The sequence below is a fragment of the Uranotaenia lowii genome, chromosome 1, assembly GCF_029784155.1.
Source record: "Uranotaenia lowii strain MFRU-FL chromosome 1, ASM2978415v1, whole genome shotgun sequence".
NCBI lineage: Eukaryota > Metazoa > Arthropoda > Insecta > Diptera > Culicidae > Uranotaenia > Uranotaenia lowii.
The window spans coordinates 61,834,866-61,854,024 of NC_073691.1; the positions used below are offsets into that span (position 1 = coordinate 61,834,866).

The 19,159-nt window shown below is 41.5% G+C and overlaps 1 protein-coding gene across 1 annotated transcript; it reads left to right on the top strand.

Moving 5' to 3' along the window:
* The first annotated feature begins 5,782 nt into the window (after positions 1-5,782).
* LOC129738496 (protein lava lamp) lies at positions 5,783-18,696 on the top strand. The gene is made up of 6 exons (XM_055729747.1): positions 5,783-5,883; positions 6,406-6,654; positions 6,716-8,946; positions 9,850-16,940; positions 17,337-17,615; positions 17,688-18,696. The coding sequence occupies exons 2-6, from the start codon at positions 6,550-6,552 to the stop codon at positions 17,771-17,773; spliced, it is 9,792 nt and encodes a 3,263-aa protein (XP_055585722.1). The 5' UTR covers positions 5,783-5,883; positions 6,406-6,549; the 3' UTR covers positions 17,774-18,696.
* Positions 18,697-19,159: the final 463 nt, after the last annotated feature.

Sequence of the window (19,159 nt, forward strand, 5' to 3'; positions counted from 1 at the left end):
GAATCATGAAAATTACAAAAATTACAAGAATGATGAAAATTACAAAAATGGAAAAAATAGACAAACATTTCAAAACTTTGAAAACACTACGATAACGAGAATATGCCAAAAGTTACAAAAAATGAAAAATAAAAATAAAAATACAAAAATTACTAGAAATACAAAAAATCACAATTATTATAAAAATTACAAATTCATTGATCCTAAAAATCGAATGTGCCAAAAATTCGAATAATTTTCTCGGAAGTTTTCTTCGACGCTTTTTTGATTATTCCTACGTTTCGATGATGATTTATCATCATCTTCAGGGAATTATTTGGATCGTAGCACGTAAAGTTCACGAGACCTCTTAATCTGATACCTGCATGCAAATTTTTTTTTCCAAATTTTAATGCAAGGAGACCTTCCAATGCAAACGTAACACATGTCCTAAAATATTAAGTATCGCATTCACAGACATTTCGAGGCTTATATGTTTTTCCAAGGGTGAAAAACCGGGTTTAAAAGCTAGAGAATGACACACAAAATGAAGGTGCAGATCGTGTTTTCGCAATGTTTACACCGCATGCCGCGGCAACTATAAAACAACTTAAAACAACCCATAACACGCTGCAATCTTAAGTTAGGCTATTTTCTACAATCGTCAAGGCGTTAGTGCTCCTCTTCTTGCTATTTGTGGGATTTGCTGGTTGCATATTACTGCTTGCTTTGTGTTGTTGTTACTTTTTTCGATTTCTATAACTAAGGTCGGCGAGGCGAGCGAACATGTTATGGGTTTTCTTATCAGTGTGCATAGGAAACGGTTTGACTTATTTGACACTTGCAGCTGACATTTGCATGCCAGTTTCGTACCTTTCCAGTAGCCATTATTTGTAAACTTTGAAGCCAAGGGAAACCTTTTTTTTTTCATTTAGTTGTTTTTCGTGACTTATTTTAAACCTTCCTTGAAGATAAGAATTCGTCCTGAAATAATCAATGAGAAATTTTTAATATGTAGCGTCACAGAGATGTAGTGTTTTCTGAGGAAAAATTTAAATCAGAAATTTTTTTTCGAATAAAAACTCCAAAAATAACAATACCCGAAATGACTCAAATATAATGATGCCTCGATTTAGTATTGCTGAAATATTGCTCCCTGCCTCTGGATTGTATCAGATGATTAATGGTCTCTTTGAGTTAACTAATTACCCAATCAAGACCACCCTACCGACTAAAGCAGGTAACGGGAGGGTGCACATATTTAAATTTTTCCCTCATATATGCTCGCCTCTGACAGATGCGAAAATAAACATCCAAAATAAAGCTTGATTTCGCTAAACAAGCACCAAAACTGCGGCTAAGCGGAGTGAACTCGATATCAAGGGGTAAAAAAAAATGGCAAAACACCACATTTGCGACAAAGTTGAAATAAAATTAGCAAATATTACCTCACCGTTCCATTCCCGTATTTGTAGGTTCCGGTCAGTGGCCACCGCTGTAGTTCGAGTGGCCCCAACTTTTTTGCGCAGTGTTGAGGCGTCGCGTCGTGCGATTTGGATCGAGCCACATGCGCGCACCACCAATAACGCCTCTCAAATGATTAATAAATTTAAACCGGCGTAATTTTGGGAACATGCTTTCTGCATTCAAAAACCGCTCAATATAAATACGAAAGCACGTGGGATTCGGCTGGGCGATAACACAACGAATCGGCTCACATCCCGTTGTTTAGATGATCTCCTTGGTAACTGCTGCGATGCACATGGCTACTTCATGCGTTTTTTGTTAAAATGACGCCATGTCGAAGACATAGTATTTATCTTTCCATGCTTTTTAATGACTCATTTAAGCACTTGTTGTTTTACATAAACACTAACTTTTTGGATTCGCTTGAAGCCATTTTTTCATAAACATCACGATTTTTACCAGTTGAAGACTGCACTTTACGAAAACAGCCGCCGCAGATAGAGATCTGCACCGATCCATGGCGGCTTCACACGACTCCCGAAAAATAAAAAGCACTCCCGTTACCCCACCCATCGCACCGTCATAAATTCGAGCAGGGACCGGTGAATCCCGAATCAAAACATCTGAATACGATTAGAGACTATCTAGCAAGAAAAAGAAAAACACACAAACTTTGTCTCCAAAAAGAACCCACTCTCTCACCCGGCGGCGGCTCCGGCGAAAACGTAAGACGGCGGCCGAGCCGAAAATGAAAAAAAAAAATGAGCGCACACCCACCCATACGACGGACGGAGAATCACGAGGTTTTCGACCGGTGCTATCACGAAAATTGCGCGCGCTGCCAGCCGGCTAAAGCCAACGACCAAGAAATACTAAGAAGTCCAGTACTAGCTGGAATGATTCGGTCATACCGAATGTAGACGGGACGGCGTTCCACCGTCAGCAGACAGACAGACAGAGGGAGGACAGCCACAGAACCCGAACCATCGGGAATGGATTCGGCTTTTCGGACATTGTCGTTGATTGGACAAAGTGGAGAGGACGACTTATGTTGGGCGTGCTGAGATTTGAGCCATTTTCCCCAAGGTTCAGGCGAGAGAATGTGAGATCCACTCCCTGTTTTCGTTCAATCAGCTAGGCAAGTTTCTCGAATTAACGGGCGGCTGATTTCAATTTGAGGGGAAACTCGGGGAACTCTCATTTAGTGGGCCTTTGCTTAAAAACTGCTCGAATCATATGTGGTTCTTATCTCGACTTAAATCATTGTAAGTCGATATTAGAACCACATATATTGATTTGGATTCAGAATCCAGAGTTCAGATTCAGAATTCAGATTCAGAATTCAGATTCTGAATTCAGATTCAGAATTCAGATTCAGAATTCAGATTCAGAGTTCAGATTCAGAATTCAGATTCCGAATTCAGAATCCGAATTCAGATTCCGAATTCAGATTCCGAATTCAGAATCCGAATTCAGATTCCGAATTCAGATTCAGAATTCAGATTCAGAATTCAGATTCAGAATTCAGATTCAGAAATCAGATTCAGAATTCAGATTCAGAATTCAGAATTCAGATTCAGAATTCAGAATTCAGATTCAGAATTCAGATTCAGAATTCAGATTCAGAATTCAGATTCAGTATTCAGATTCAGAATTCAGATTCAGAATTCAGATTCAGAATTCAGAATTCAGAATTCAGATTCAGAATTCAGATTCAGAATTCAGATTCAGATTCAGAATTCAGATTCAGAATTCAGATTCAGAATTCAGATTCAGAATTCAGATTCAGAATTCAGATTCAGAATTCAGATTCAGAATTCAGATTCAGAATTCAGATTCAGAATTCAGATTCAGAATTCAGATTCAGAATTCAGATTCAGATTCAGAATTCAGATTCAGAATTCAGATTCAGAATTCAGAATTCAGATTCAGAATTCAGAATTCAGATTCAGAATTCAGATTCAGAATTCAGATTCAGAATTCAGATTCTATGAAGAGATTAACCACCGTAATTTTTGTTTGTTACTTTGATTTATCGGCCTAGCGGTGAAAAGTGATGTCCTTTTTAGTAGGGACATCTAAAGATTATGAAATTTTTTTTTTTTTTTTTATTTTTATTTTTATATAGATGGATAGAAGGATAGAAGAAATGAAAGATGGTGAAAATGAGCGGATAGAATTTGTCTAGAAGCATTACCATCACATACCAAATTTTTGTTCCTCACGAGCCTACTACTATGAAGTGGTAGATACAGATAGAGTTGCATCTACCACCACACATTAGTAGGCTTAGCGTGGTCCGCCCCACAAGCGAGAACTTGTAGTGCGGACGAACAAAAAGATGGTATGTGATCGCTCAGATAAGCTCCCTTTAACTCAGAAACGCATCTATCGATGTTTAAGTCTTCTCAGTTTGTTATCTTGAGGAACAAAAATTTGGTATGTGATGGTAATGCTTCTAGACAAATTCTATCCGCTCATTTTCACCATCTTTCATTTCTTCTATCCTTCTATCCATCTATATAAAAATAAAAAAAAAATTTCATAATCTTTAGATGTCCCTACTAAAAAGGACATCACTTTTCACCGCTAGGCCGATAAATCAAAGTAACAAACAAAAATTACGGTGGTTAATCTCTTCATAAAATTAAATAACTTTGGCCAAAAAGAAATAAAAACAAGTCATCATAGCATCGGTGGTTGGTCACTATCAGACTATCGACCGTACCGTTTCGCATGCAAACCCCGCATGTAACGAATGCGAAGATAACAAACTGAGAAGACTTAAACATCGATAGATGCGTTTCTGAGTTAAAGGGAGCTTATCTGAGCGATCACATCCCATCTTTTTGTTCGTCCGCACTACAAGTTCTCGCTTGTGGGGCGGACCACGCTAAGCCTACTAATGTGTGGTGGTAGATGCAACTCTATCTGTATCTACCACTTCATAGTAGTAGGCTCGTGAGGAACAAAAATTTGGTATGTGATGGTAATGCTTCTAGACAAATTCTATCCGCTCATTTTCACCATCTTTCATTTCTTCTATCCTTCTATCCATCTATATAAAAATAAAAAAAAATAAAAAAAAAATTTCATAATCTTTAGATGTCCCTACTAAAAAGGACATCATTTTTCACCGCTAGGCCGATAAATCAAAGTAACGAATTCAGATTCAGAATTCAGATTCAGAATTCAGATTCAGAATTCAGATTCAGAATTCAGAATCAGAATTCAGATTCAGAATTCAGATTCAGAATTCAGATTCTGAATTCAGATTCAGAATTCAGATTCTGAATTCAGATTCAGAATTCAGATTCAGAATTCAGATTCAGAATTCAGATTCAGCATTCAGATTCAGAATTCAGATTTAGAATTTAGATTCAGAATTCAGATTCAGAATTCAGATTCAAATTCAGAATTCAGATTCAGAATTCAGATTCAGAATTCAGATTCAGAATTCAGATTCAGAAATCAGATTCAGAATTCAGATTCAGAATTCAGATTCACGCCAATCCAGTGCAATCAAAATTTCGCAATACCAAATTGCAGTCGGAAATGAGAATGTCATCATACATCTTAAGTTCAAACCATTTTGTAAAATTTAGCAATTTTATTGATCAAACGAAACCAAGTTTAAATTACATGTTTATCAATCGATTGCAGATAAAAAACTCAATTCTGTTTCATACGTTTTCTGCGTGTTTATATAAAGCCTAGTCCACACAGGCAACTCGGACTGCGATTTCGGTTGCTCAGACTTTGTTTTTGTTTACATTTGATGCTGTCTCGTCTCAAGTCTCCCGACAGATATGGGAGACCTTCAGCAACCAAGATGTAAACATAAACAAGTCTCAGCAACCGGAATCGCAGTTCAAGTTGCCGAGTGTGGACTAGGCTTAAGATATCATAACGAAAAAATTGTTAAAAAGGAAGTCCCTCGTTCGGAATCGGCCCCACTTTATTCTGACGCTCATGTCAAAACATATGATTGTCCAATTCCAAAAACAAATCAAAACAAACGATGATGGCAACCCTTTCTTACACGAATCGAAAAAAAACTCTTTTTTTTATTTGCGCTAACTCAATAAAAAATATTTACGCATTGAATCTTCCAACCAGTAAGTTCAACTCTCGAAGTCTTTTTCGTAATTTCGAAATGATGCGAAATTAATTATTCTTAAAATCATTTTTATTGGCTGATATCATACGCATTCCACTTCCAATTTGTATATAAAATCAAGACAATAATATAAAATCCAGTTACTCACTGAAGAGTAAAAGTAACACAATGCGTTGCTATTTCACTTTCACGAAATAATCATTGCCGCACCAACTGAGTTGATGACGATCATGGCCGAAGAAGCAAAGTGATGATGTGTAATTCTGTGTTTGTTCGGTTCGTTCTGCTGGGAAAATAGCAAATATTCATCCTAGAACGTGAGTATTTCGAGACGAAATTATGTTCAAAATGTAGCTCTTGGTGTGGTGAATTGGAGGAGCTTGGAGTTTTAGCACAAGAAAAGTTTTCAAAGGGTAAAAAACAGAAATTTCCAGCTCGGCTTTCGAGCCTTCCCTGTTCGATTTGATTGAGTGTCATGGTTGACGTCACGTCACGAGAGACGATTTCCAAATTGCAGCACAAAAAAGCGAAAACAAGCCGTGGATTTTTCAATCACCTATGGAAAGCTGCCTTCGACTGCTTATATTCGAGAAAGGTGCAGTCATGCGGAAAATTCCATCCACCGAAAAATCCGTCCTTGAGCAGCGGGTATAGGTCTGTAGTTTTGCAAACAACTCCTGCTCAAGGACGGGAAGTGCATCTCGATGTGGTTGGTCTTGACCTTGTGTCTGAATAATGGAAATGAAAATATTTTATTTTCTTTAGTTAAACTTCACTAAGCCACTTTGCTTGACATTTTTCCCCTCATTTCTATATAATTATCTTCGTTTTTTTTTCAGGAATATGCAACTTGGATTGTGAAAGATTGGAACGGGGACAATTCCTTTCTTCGATTAAATTGTTATTTATTTTAGTCTTCGTTAATTTGTGTATTAGATACCGAAACATTTGTGTGACTATCAAGACGACGAGAATCAGGAGCGATGTCTGGTTACGACCCGGGAGGTGGCCAGCAGCCGCCGCCAGTTTCCGGCTCTAGTAGCACGCCGGATCTGACCATGCTGCAGGAAAATTTTACCCAGCAGCAGGCAATTAATTTCAGCAAAATCGTTTTAACTTTCTTAACTGATGCCAGTTTTTAAATTTCAGGCTAAGATAACGGCGCTGCGGGAAATGGTTCGCCAAACGGAGTCTGCACAGGGCAAGAAAACGGCCTCGGCCCAAGAGCGGGTCAAGAACATTGCCCAGCGCTTGACTCAATACAAAACGAAGGCTACCAGATCTCGGCTGAGCAGAGCTGGAAGCTCGGAGGTCCCGTCGAGCGAACTGATGGGCTCCCGAATCCAGGAAGAAGACTCCGGTCAGGACGCCAGCTTCAACATCAGCGGCGTGGATTACGAAGAACAGCAGCACATGTCGCTACCGGTGATGCCGGTCACCGGTCGAGCCCGTTCCGAAACACCAGGTACGGAAAAAATAAATCTCCTGCGTCAGCAGATGGAACAGAACCGGCTGAAGATGGCCGAACGCGAGAGTCATAAACGTGAAATGGAGGAACGGGTCATAGAGTTAAAACATAAGCTGGAAAGCACCCAACAGACTCTGGAACGATCGGTTGAGCTAGGGCGTTCCACTGGGGACTTGACTCTTTTGACACCTTTTAAGATGGGTCGGTTCGAGTTCAACAAATCCACTTCGGATCTCACCCAGCTCGTTGGAACCAGTCTGGGTGGCGTTTCGAACTTTGATGTTGAACGTCTGAATTATCTTGAGGGTCGAGTAAAAGTTTTGGAAAAGGATTTAGCAAACAAGGAAAACATTTCGACAAAGGATGAAACTGTTCAGCAGCTGGAACGCAAAATTGCCGATCTAGAAGAAGCGCTCAAGGAGAAGGAATGCCTAATTGAAGCACGGACCCAAGCAGTTTCATCGATGACGGAACATCTGACAATGAAGGGCAAAAACACCGTCGATCTGCTGGAGGACACCAAACAGGAAATGTTCAAAATGCAGTCAAATTTTGTTCAAGCTGAATCAAGCATGAAGGACGAAATCGACAGACTGCAATTGGAACTGAACGAGAAAAATAGCAAAGTCTCAAATTTAGAAGAAATGAACAATATTTTAGAAACGGCACGTTACGACCTCACCGTGGAAAATGCCTCGCTGAAGCAAAAGCTAGAAGATGTTCAAGATTTCAGTACCAAAATAGGTGAGCTGAACAAACTAAATCAAAGTCTGCAGCATCGTATCACCGAACTGGAAAATCAAAAGTATGAGTTCATAACAGATGCCGAAGCTGAACAGGCTAAATTCGGAGAAAATGACGAGAAATATCGAGAACTTTTAGATCGAATTCAAGAGCTGGAAGAAGACCTTAGCAAAAAAAATATCCCGGAGAATGACTTGCTAGAGAAAATTCGCTCATTGGAGGCAACCATCGAAGCACAAAAAGAGCAGATCGAATCATTCCAGCAACAGCACGCCGAGCTGCAAGAAAATCTTCAGGAGAAAACCGTCGAGTTAAACGTTCTGAACGCCAACTTTTCAGTCCTTCAAGAAAAACTTAAAAACGCCGGTCCCAAGCCTCTTTTCCCCAAATCGGCCGAAGAGGAGGCCGAAGTGGAAACTTCCAAACTGAAGCAACAACTGGACGAAGCCAACAAAAGTATGATAAAATCAAAACTCAAGATCAAGCAGCTCCAAAAGCAGGTCGACTCCTTCAAGAAAACATCCGGGGTCCACGAAGAAGTGGTTCGCCTCACCGAGGAAGTTCAATCGCTGCACCAACGTTTGGCCGAAGTTGAAGAGGAAAAAGGCAATCTGCAACTGCACCTGGTCAACTATGACGGCTCCCTACCCGATTCGGAACTTGAAAAACGTATCAAAATCCTTGAAACGACCTGCCACAACCAAACGACCGCAATTCAACTGCTCGAGGAGCAGAAGCTGGACATTTGTGAAGATCTTAGCAGCACCAAGCAGGAGTTGGAAAGCATGCGGGATCATGTCAAGGAGATGGATCAATCCGAACAGTCCGGTAGCATCTCTTGTCAGATGTCGTCGATCGAGTTCGAAGAGAAATTGGAACGTTGTTTGGCCGACAAAGAGACCATAAGTGCCCAGCTTCAGCGTCTGGAGGAGGAGAAGAGCGAGCTGCAGCAGAAGCTAGACCGTTACATGGTGGAAAATATGGAGCTACTGGAGAAAATTGAAAAATTAAGTTTGGAAAAGGTAAGCTCAGCGGAGTCGATTGAAATTGTGGAAGGTCTCACGGCAAAGGAGAAGCAGGAAATCGAATGCTACGAGCTGGGACGAGCCAAGACATCAACGTCGACCGATGGCGAGGAGAAGGACAGTGGAGAAGATGAAGCAGATAGGTATGTTTTTTCTAAAATTTAAAACTGCAAAAGTAACATTTTTCATTTAAACATTAACTTTGTTTGACAGTCGATATTTTCAGAATATTATATGCAAATCCATTTCGTAGCTAATATTGTAGTAGTATCCACAATAAACGATCCCCCGAGCTACCCCTAACCTATTTCAAATCCAAACCACACACATCCATCCCAGTTTCATCATCACCAACATTGTTCGTTCAGAAAGCCGTTGAGCACATATTTCACAGTCCATGAATCGATTCCAATACAGGTATTTTTGCATCCACAACATCATCCCGTGTGCGTTTTTTCCTCCTTTACCAAAACCAATCCGTATCATTTTCGTAAAACTGCTCTCATTCCAAACCCGCTTTTCGTCATAAGTTATTCGTTAAGAATTGTTCAATACACTGTGTTAACCTTCCTAAAGCGACAAACCCAACTGGACGGGTATTTGATTTGTGGGTGAAGGGTCTTTGGTAAATCGGACACAACCGAATTTGGAAGTACTTCAGTCTTATTTTGAAAAATTATGTAAGCTTAAAATTTTTGTCAGCATCAGAGAACTTCGATTAGGTACTTTAAAGAAAATCTTAACATAGAAAACTTGTTACAAGATTACCACATATTTAAAAAAAAATATAAACAGCGTTAATTATTCGATTCTTCAGCAGAAATGTCTGGACGAGACAAAGGTTTTTGAGACTCATAGACTTGCTTATGCTGTACTTTTATCACGTAGAAATGACGCACATGATCTAGTCTACTGCTTCCATAGGTGTCCAATATATCGAAACATCACATCATCCCAAAATTTCTTAAGACATTTAGAAATCTTGTTAATTTTTGTAAGAGTTTCTTTTTTAACAAAAACTTAACAACAAATCAATCCATCAACAGATTACACCGCCAAGAAATGCTGCCACAGTCCTCCAGCTTAGCCGAACATTGCTCAGAGATGGATGATGACAAAGCTGACCGGGACGACGAGGATCTCAACTCCAGCTTGGTGAAGCTGCGCGAGGAGAGCAGTGAACTGATGCACAAGATCGAACTGTTCACGGCGGAACGGCGCGAAGTTCTCGACAAACTCGAGGCTCTGACCGTGGAGAATCAGCGCTACTCGGTGGAGTTGGAAGAGCTGCGAGCCGAACGTCAGACCATGCTAGAAAAGTACAGCGCATCCGAGGAGATAGAAGCGAAATTGAAATCGGACTTAACGAAGGCAGAAGGAGAAAGAGATCACCTACTGAAGGAGCTAGAAGCAGCTCAGGTGTTGAAGGACAAACTCGAAAGCGATGTGGTTAGCGGTGCGAGCTCTAGCCATAGTTCCCCGGCGAAGACTTCAGGTGGCCCAACGATCGATAGAGATTCCTTTGAGCAAGCACTGCGATCGGTAGACAATGAGGTGAACAACTACAACAAGAATAAGGACAAAAATAAAAAGTTACAAATAAGTAAAAAATTGTCATCCGATGCCAAAAACTTGCAGAAGTTGGCGAGCGAATTGTTGATCGAATACTTCAACAGGTTGGAACAATTCGAATCAATGGCAGCGGAAATAGAGACGCTGAAACTTAAAGTTGCCGACGAGAGTACAGCTGCAAAACCCAATCCGGAAATCGATGTTCTTAAGGCGCAGATCATGGAAATGACCCACGCTCAAATTGAGAAGGTTGAGTGCATTGACGAGCTCAAACAAGAACTGTGTGACAGAAGAGACGAGCTGGAAGAGCTGCGACGTGAACTGGAGGCTGCCAGGGAAGCTGCTGAAAAATCATCTGACGATGAACCAGAACTGCTGAAGGTAGAACTCAACAGCCGCAACGATGAAATACGAGAGTTGAAGAAGGAACTCGAAGCTTTGGGATTGCGAAAAGCGAACGAAGTTGATGACATTCAAACAAAACTGCATGCCGCCAGCAAGGAAATCGAAATCCTCAAGGAACTAGTTGCTGAGCAAAAGCAACAACTGATTGATACTTATCAGGAACATGAACACGAAATAACTGCCAAGTTGAAGGAAATTCAGGACTACGAGAATCAAACTCGTAAAATGAAGGCAGAGTTAGATGAACTTAATGCCCGTGCCAATGAAAGTGCCGAAAAATATTCGGAAAATATGAACAACCAATTGGACAAATTGCAATCTATTGTGGATGACCAAAATAAGGAAATAGCACACAAACAAGAAACCATCGAAACCTTGAATAGCCAAATCATTGAACTTTACAAAACAATGGAAGAGAATGCCAATAAAATTATTGAAAAAGATGACGAAGTTCAGTATCTGCAAGAGATGTTGGATTCGAAAAAAGACGAAATAGACATGCTTCACCAAAAGTTAGCCACAGGTCAAAAATCCATGGAGGAGTTACAGCATCAATTGAATGCTGCCTTAGCCCAACCTATCCCGCCACCAGACGAGACACGCATCAAGCATCTGGAACAGCAAAACAAAGATTTGGAAGATAAAAACCGGGAGCAACTTGAGAAGCTGAAGAAGTTTGCCGCGAACATCAAAAAGCGAACCGCACACTGCCAGGAATTGGAAGAAAAGATAACCGGCTACCAGAACGAAATAGAGGCGCTTAAACAAGCTCAAGCCACCGTTGTTACATCCAACGAATCATTCGACGATTTGAAGGAAGAAAACGAACAGCTATCGCAGAAGTTGCATCACCTGAATAACGAGCTGCACAAACTCCTCCAACAAAAATATACTCTCGAATCGGAAAAGCAAACCATCCAACACACAGTCGATAGTCTGCTTGAAAAAGCGAAGCTCAATGAAGCAAAGATCTCCGAACAAGAAGAACAACTTCAGAAACTGGAAGCAACACTCGAGGGACAAGCTAAAGAGTTGCACTCCACTCAGGAGGAGTCCAACTCCAGAAACGTCAAAATCGAAAAGTGCAAGGCAATCATCAAGGAGAAGAATAAAGAAATTCAACGGCTACAGGAACACGAGCGGAAAACCGCTTACCTGGAGGATGAGTTGAAGATGTCCCAGAGCAAGTTCGAAGATTTCCACAATCAGACTCTACTGTTAGGCCGTTTGAAAGGAGAAAAGGAGGAAATGAATGTGACGTTGAAGACCGAAGTTGAAAAGGGCAAGCAAACGCAGTTGGAGCTGAATCAAGCGTCAGAGAAAACTCGTAAATTGGAAGTGGATTTGGATATTGCCGAGGAAGAAAATCGCAATTTGAAAGAGAAGATTTTGAAATTGGAAAAAGGCATTTCTTTGGTTGAAGAGAGAAGAAACTCTCTGGAGCGTCAGAAGAAGCTTCTCGGTCAGACATTGGAGGAAAAAACTCAAGAGTTTACTCAACATGAAGATGAGCTTATGCAACGTTTAGTGAATCTATCTCAGCACGATGAAGTTATCGAAAGAAAGCTGAAGGAAAAAGAAGACGAACTGATGGATATCGAGTCTAAACTGAGACATGCTGAAGATGAACGCGATCAATTACAGTTGAAGATAGGTCGCTTGGAAGAGTTGTTGAAAGCAGGAGAAGAAGCTTCGAAACGCGCCGCCGAGTTAGAAAACGATAACTACGGGCTCAGTCAACAGGTCAGCGCCCTCCAGATCGAACTGAGACAAGCGGCTGCCGAAAGCTCTGCTAACTTAGCCGAAAAAGATTCTGAAATGGATCAACTGGAAGTGGAACTGTCCAATCAGCTAACAAAGATTGAAAACGAGCGTAAACAGTTGCAGGAACAGCTGGAGCGATCTCGCGATAGTAACACGGACTTGCAGGATGAAGTCGTTCGATTGCAGGAGTCGGTCAATTCGTTGGAACAAATGCGATCCGATTTGGACAAGGAAGTCACCTGGTTGAAGATGCAAAACGAAAGTCTTGGTCAAGATAGTAACGAGCTGCAGGAGCTGCGTATGCAGATTGTTCAGGACCAAACTGAGTTGGAAAACCTTCGTGGACAATGTGAAACACTGGCTCACAATCATCAGTGCGAGGTGAACGCTTTGCGACAGCAGATCGCCGACATGGAAGCAATCCGTACACAGTTGAGCCAAAATCAAACCGACGATCAGGTTTATGTGCAGAATGAAATGATCAAGCTCCGTGATTTGTTAGAGCAAAAAGAATCCGAAGTGGTTCAACTGCAACAAAGAAACTTGCAGCTTCAAATGACGGCAAATAGCTTGGATTTAACTGATCCTTTCTCTAGTCTTCAATCGAATCTATCTCAGTCTTCAGTTGCTGCTTACCAGGAGAAAATCAGTGATTTGGAAAAGGATGGTCTGTTGAAAGATTCTCGCATTCAAGAAATTCAAATCGAGAGAGATCTGCTGACGGAAAATTGCGAACAGTTGAAGAGACAGATACAATTGTTGCAAGCGAACTTAGAAAAAACTGAAGCCCTTGAAACTGCTCTGCTTCAGAAAAGCGCTGAACTGCAAAACGCAAGTCAACAATTTTCCAAAGTTAGCCATCCTCAAAGCGTCGCTACCTTCAGTCCAGCTCAGTTCTTTGGAGCTGAACAATCGACTTCGATTTCTCTTTTCGACGCATCACCGACGACTGAGAGTTTTGGTGGTCAAGGTTGGGAGGAACCTATTTTGACTCAGCAAATTCAAGATCCTCTTTCAGCAATAGCACAAACAAATCCAACGGGCGACGACGAGTTGGAACAGTTAAAGTTGAAGCATCAAGAAGCCCTCAAGGAAATCGAAGAACTTCGCTCGAAAATCCAGGCCATGACTGATCGAGATGACGAATTCCACCAGCTCAGGGACGAAATTGAGATAATACGATCACAAAACGCTTCACTTATTTACGAGCTAGAGGAGAAAAATACAAAACTGAAGGACGTTGCTGTTAAACTTCAAGAAGAGCAGTTGAAATCAAGCCAGCTGGAAGAGAAGTTGGTTCCTTCAGTTGCTTCCTTCTTTACATCTGGGGCGGACGCTGGAGCAGCCGTTTTTGAAGAGATTGTTGTTCCCAAAAAAGCTTATCTCTGCACTCCGAGCGCTTCGGAAGACCATGACCAGGAAAGTGGGCAGGCCGTCGAAGAACACATGTTTTCATCTGCCGTTACTTCTACACACCACGCCGCACCATTCCGCGTTGATGATGGTACTGCTACGGGAGAAAGTCATGAGCTGAAATTACAAAATGAGCTGCAAAGTAAGCAAATCGAAGAACTGACTGCAATGGCTGAACAACTTAAACAAGACCTTAAGATGGCTACCGAGCACAATAAAGAACTGGAGATTTTGAGGAAAAGTGAAATGGAATTAAGGAACCAGTATCAATCGAGAGAGACGTTAATTGCGGAACTCGAGCAGCAGATCCAACAACTGCAGCTGGAACACAACCAAGCCACTTTCGCACTACAGCAGAAATTGGGTCTGCAGCAGACAGAGCTCAAGGAAATGGAAGAGCAAAAACAGCATGAAATGGAGGGTTTGCATAATGAGCATCGTAAACAGCTTAATCTGTTTGAGGACTTGAGTCAGCAACATATGCAACTTAAAGCCATGTTAGAGCAAAAACAGAACGAAATTGTTTCTCTGCAAAATGAGCACCACGAGCAGCAGAAGCAGTTGGAAGATAATTTAAGACAACAAGGCGAACAGCTAGAGCAAAATCGAGATGCTATGCTTCAGCTTACAGATGAAATTGATATTCTCAAAGCTCAGAATTCGTCGTTGCTGCAAGAGATGGATGAGAAATCTGACAAAATTAAGCGACTCTGTCAAACTTTAACCGAAAAGGAGACCAAATTAGCTGATCTGGAAGAAAAGATGAATGAAAATCAGCAACAACAATCTTTAAAAACGGTATCCTCGTTCTTCGATGCACCGCCTCAACAAGGGCAGCAAGAAGCTGTCTTCGAAGATATTATCCAGCCGAAGAAAGCTTTCGAGCTGCGGTTGGATGAAGAAGACTGCTGGGGAGGAGAAGAAGCTTTGCTAGAAGAGAAACACCAACAAACCAGTAGTACCGTTCTAGAGCGAAGGATCAGCGAAAAAGACGATTACATTCGTCAACTGGAGATGGAGAAAGAGCGACTCCAGCAAGACATCACTGACTTGAAGGTAAAATCCGGTAAATTGCTGAAGAAAGTAAAAGAATACAAAGCAAAAAGTGAAAATTTGGAACGACGATCAGCTTCCATGGAGACCAATGAACTAGATTTGGCCATACAGGAAGAGTTGAACACACAAATCAAATCGCTTGAAGGGAAGTTGGCAGAACTACAAGCGGAAAGGGAGAAAGATGGCGTTGAAAAAGATTCCCTCTTGAAGCGGATTGATGTTCTCACTGCTGCTAACGATCGTTTTACGGAAATGAAGGATCGTCAGGATCAACAAATCGAAATCCAGCTTGCGAAAATTAAGGAATTAAATAGAAAAATTGAACAGCTAGAAGATTGGGGCGATGACAGTGGCCATAAAACTCCCAAGCCTAGTGAAACACTTTCAACGTCTGCTTCGGCTGATACCGGTCGAGTTGCGGAACTGGAGCGAGAGTTGCAAGATCTGCGAGTCGATCACGAAGAACTCCAAGCTTTGCTGGATGAGGAGAAGGCAAACGTAGAAATTCTGGAGAAACGAGTACAGCAAAAGGACGCCGAAATACGGGATTTGATCGAGAAAATCGATATTCTTTCGCAGGATTCGCGTACGATTAAATCTAGCCTGGAAACGTTGAACCAACAGAAATCGCAGGAAACTATTCAGCTGAGCGAACAGCTACGCGATCTAATGGCCAAAAACAGCGATCTTACGGATCAAATTGAGCGGATGCGTAACGAAAGTATTTTCCACAGTTCGGAGGAGGAGAATAAATTACAGGAGCAACTGCAACAGTTGAGTGCTCAAGTACAGTACAAGGAAGCCGAGATCGTTCACTTGAATGAACGGATACAACAACAGATCGCTGAAGATCAGACCGAATCGTTAGTACAGGAAATTCTGGTTAAAAATCAAGAAATTGGTTCTTTGAAAGCGAGGGTTCTGCAATTGGAGTCAGACCAACAGGAACTGCAGAGTAATCTAACGCTGCAGATTACCAAAGAACTGGCAGTCGGTAGACCAGAAGATAAGCAAACTTCCACCAGAATAGCTGAACTTGAACGTTCGAATAAAGATCTCATGGAGGAGAAACTTCAAATGGAGCAAGAACTCCAGGTGTTGAACGATCAAGTTTTGCGTAGTTTGGAATTCGAGGACCGTATGAAAAATACGGTGTTTGAACTAGATGCCAAGAATATCGAAATCGAAGCTCTGAAAAGTTCACTAGAATCGATAAAACAACAAAGCGGTGGAGCGATATCCGGCGATGCAGATGAACTTCGAAGACAACTCCAACAGCATGCAAAGGAACGGGCTGATCTGGAAGCAAACTATCGCATCACTCTTGAGCAGCGAGACGCGCACTGGTCACATGTTGTGGAAGAAAGAGGAGCTCAGGTGGCGGAGAGTTGGAAGCAGCACGTCGATTCGATAGAGGCAGAGTTTTCTATTATTGAAAAAAGTCTCCGAGAGGAAATCGCTCGGCTGAATGATGAAACTAAATCTGAAGCTCCATCGGATAACGAAAGACCAACACCGATGGCCGTCGATTCCGCCATGGTCCAGAGCATGAAGGAAGCACTGGAGAATCAAGAACTAGAAATAGTTACCCTCAAAGAGCAGCTCGCCATCCGGAGTGCCGAGTACGCTCGGTTAGCAGCCCAGGTTGATCCGTTTGCCGTTAGACATGCCAGCAATATGGTGACCAGCGAACCACGATCTCTCACCACCGTTAGCACCAATCCTCCGGTGGATAACGGTGACAAAGTTCCTCGTTCCGAGTTAGAGCTTGCGCTCTACATGATCTATCAGCGGGACATGCGCTGCGAGGAGCTGGAGCTGGAACTCCGAAATCTACTGGAAGAGCGAGACGCCTTGCAGCTACGCTTATCTAACGCACTCCGACAGCAGGAAGAGTTCAAGCGCAAGCTCACCACTAACATCGCAGGTAAGTTCACTGATACTTAAAAGAAGCGTTTTAGACAATCTCAAACCTTCAGGCTTTCTTTACATAAGAATTCTGATTCAGTTGAGTTTATTCGGTAAGTCACGTGATATGACTTGCCAAGTTTCACTTCCTAATACTAACTCCAGTAACCGCTTCAGCTTAGAAATTTCAGCTCGGGTGAGTTCCGATCGGTTTTTGTAGTTCGTCTGAGCTTACGTTTCTTTCCTGAAGGTTTCCTGGAGTCAGAACGACGAAGTGAAATTTAGCAAGTCACGTCACGTGACTTACAAAGCAAAGCGTCAAAAAATCAATTTACAGTTTAAACTTGCCGAACATGTCGTCTTAAAATTTGATTCTTAAGAAAACTGTAAATCTGAAATTTCTATATTATTTTAGAAGTATCCGGCGATTCGAGTGACATTTCCAAAACGACGACTCCGGAGAAATCGTTACAGCAAATCGTCCAGGAATCGGGCATCACGGCGAGCAATGTGGCCGCCGAAGTTCCCGAGGAGCTGACGACCAAGCTGAGTGAATTGCATTCCATCGGCCATGCCAAGGACAAGCGGCTGCAGGAGGAACGGGAAGAACGGCACCGACAGTTGACGCTGATACAGCGTGATTTGGCGAACATGCCACTGGAGGCCGCCGCCAAGATCACCGGGGCCAATGTTGGTAAGTATCCTAAACCTAGTTGTAAGATGTATTGAAATGGAATGATTATTAACCAAGCCTTTTTCTTTTCAGCAACACCAACCGATACGGCCCAGCAACAGCCAAGTGCTTCGTCAGTCCTCATCAATTGGATATTAGGCAAAAAGTCCGACACTTAGAGAGTTGAAATTTCCAAACCTAGCGCATCGTTTTAGCCGATTGCCCTGTGAGTGTTTTTAGGTGTGTCCATGATAAGTAGGTAAGGTGCATTTTTTCTCTTCGTTTTCTTCTAAATTGTCCCGATCGGATAACCAACAACCGTCGATTGAATCGAAAGTGAACTAACAAATACAGATCGAATTACCTTTCGCCATCTATCGAACATGCAAACGAACGATTTCCCCAAAACCAACTCGACATCCATCAGTGAAAAAGTTTTCCCATCTATGGTAAAAGTTTGACACTGTACGAAAAGTAGAACCCGGTACGTTATAACCGATTCCTGAATTTCGTTTGTTTGGGAAAATCTATTCTCAACAAGAATTCACCCCGATCCTCACAAGTACCTTCTCACGACCAGTCGTTGTTAAGATTATGTTTTTAAACCATGAACCACTTAGTAAAATAGGTTAAAATTTACAGATGATCGGGATTAGTTTTGAGTTCGGAAACAAAGGAAATTCTTTCGAAATTGTGGCAAACCTGTGTTCCTGAAAATAAAAAAAGGATAACGAAAAGCAGTAACCGTACTTTAGATAATATCAGTTAATCGGATTTATTAGCAAACCAAGTCATTAGATAGTGAAATGGACAGTTCGATGCAATTTATTGGTTAGTTAGTCGTTTTGTTCCTCTCTTTTGATTTATTTTGTTCATTCGGTTATTAGCTTTCAGTGTAAATGCATTTGTAAAAAATAGATTCAAATTGTATAGCTCCCTTGCTAACTATGTTACGTAGTCCAAAAGTTTACCGTCCGTTACAATCACGACGGACGTGCAATATACAGTTTTCTGGGTAACATTTTTGTCTTACTGAGTAGCTCGGAAGGATTGGAAAACTAAAACCTATACTACCGATAAATATATTTAAATACAAAAGTTACATTTCGAGCAGCCCAAGTTACTAATCCGAACGTTCCAAATATCATTGTCATTCTTTCAGTAATAACTCCATGTAGAACAACTACATAGGTACCTACCCTTTTTAGTGATTTTCTGAATATCGCCGTTTGCACCGACATCTATCGGTCGAAGACGTTTCAAAACTCGTTGGAAGTGTAGTGAAGTTTGTCTTATCAAGTCCTTTCGTATAACAAAGAGCACTTTAAATTGTTGCACCCCTCGGTCAACTAAAACTTCATGCAAAATTGAAAACCCGATTTGCTCCAGTGTAAATGCGAACGGAAAAAAATAAAACAGTTCAAACCGAATCGCCGTCGCGATCAGACGTGTTTCTACCGTGGTCTCTGAACTAGTTCTGACGAATAGTGCTTCTCAATCACGGACATCAGTCTGTTGTGACACCCACTTAGAAAATTCCAAGAATTAACACCTCCTCAAATCGA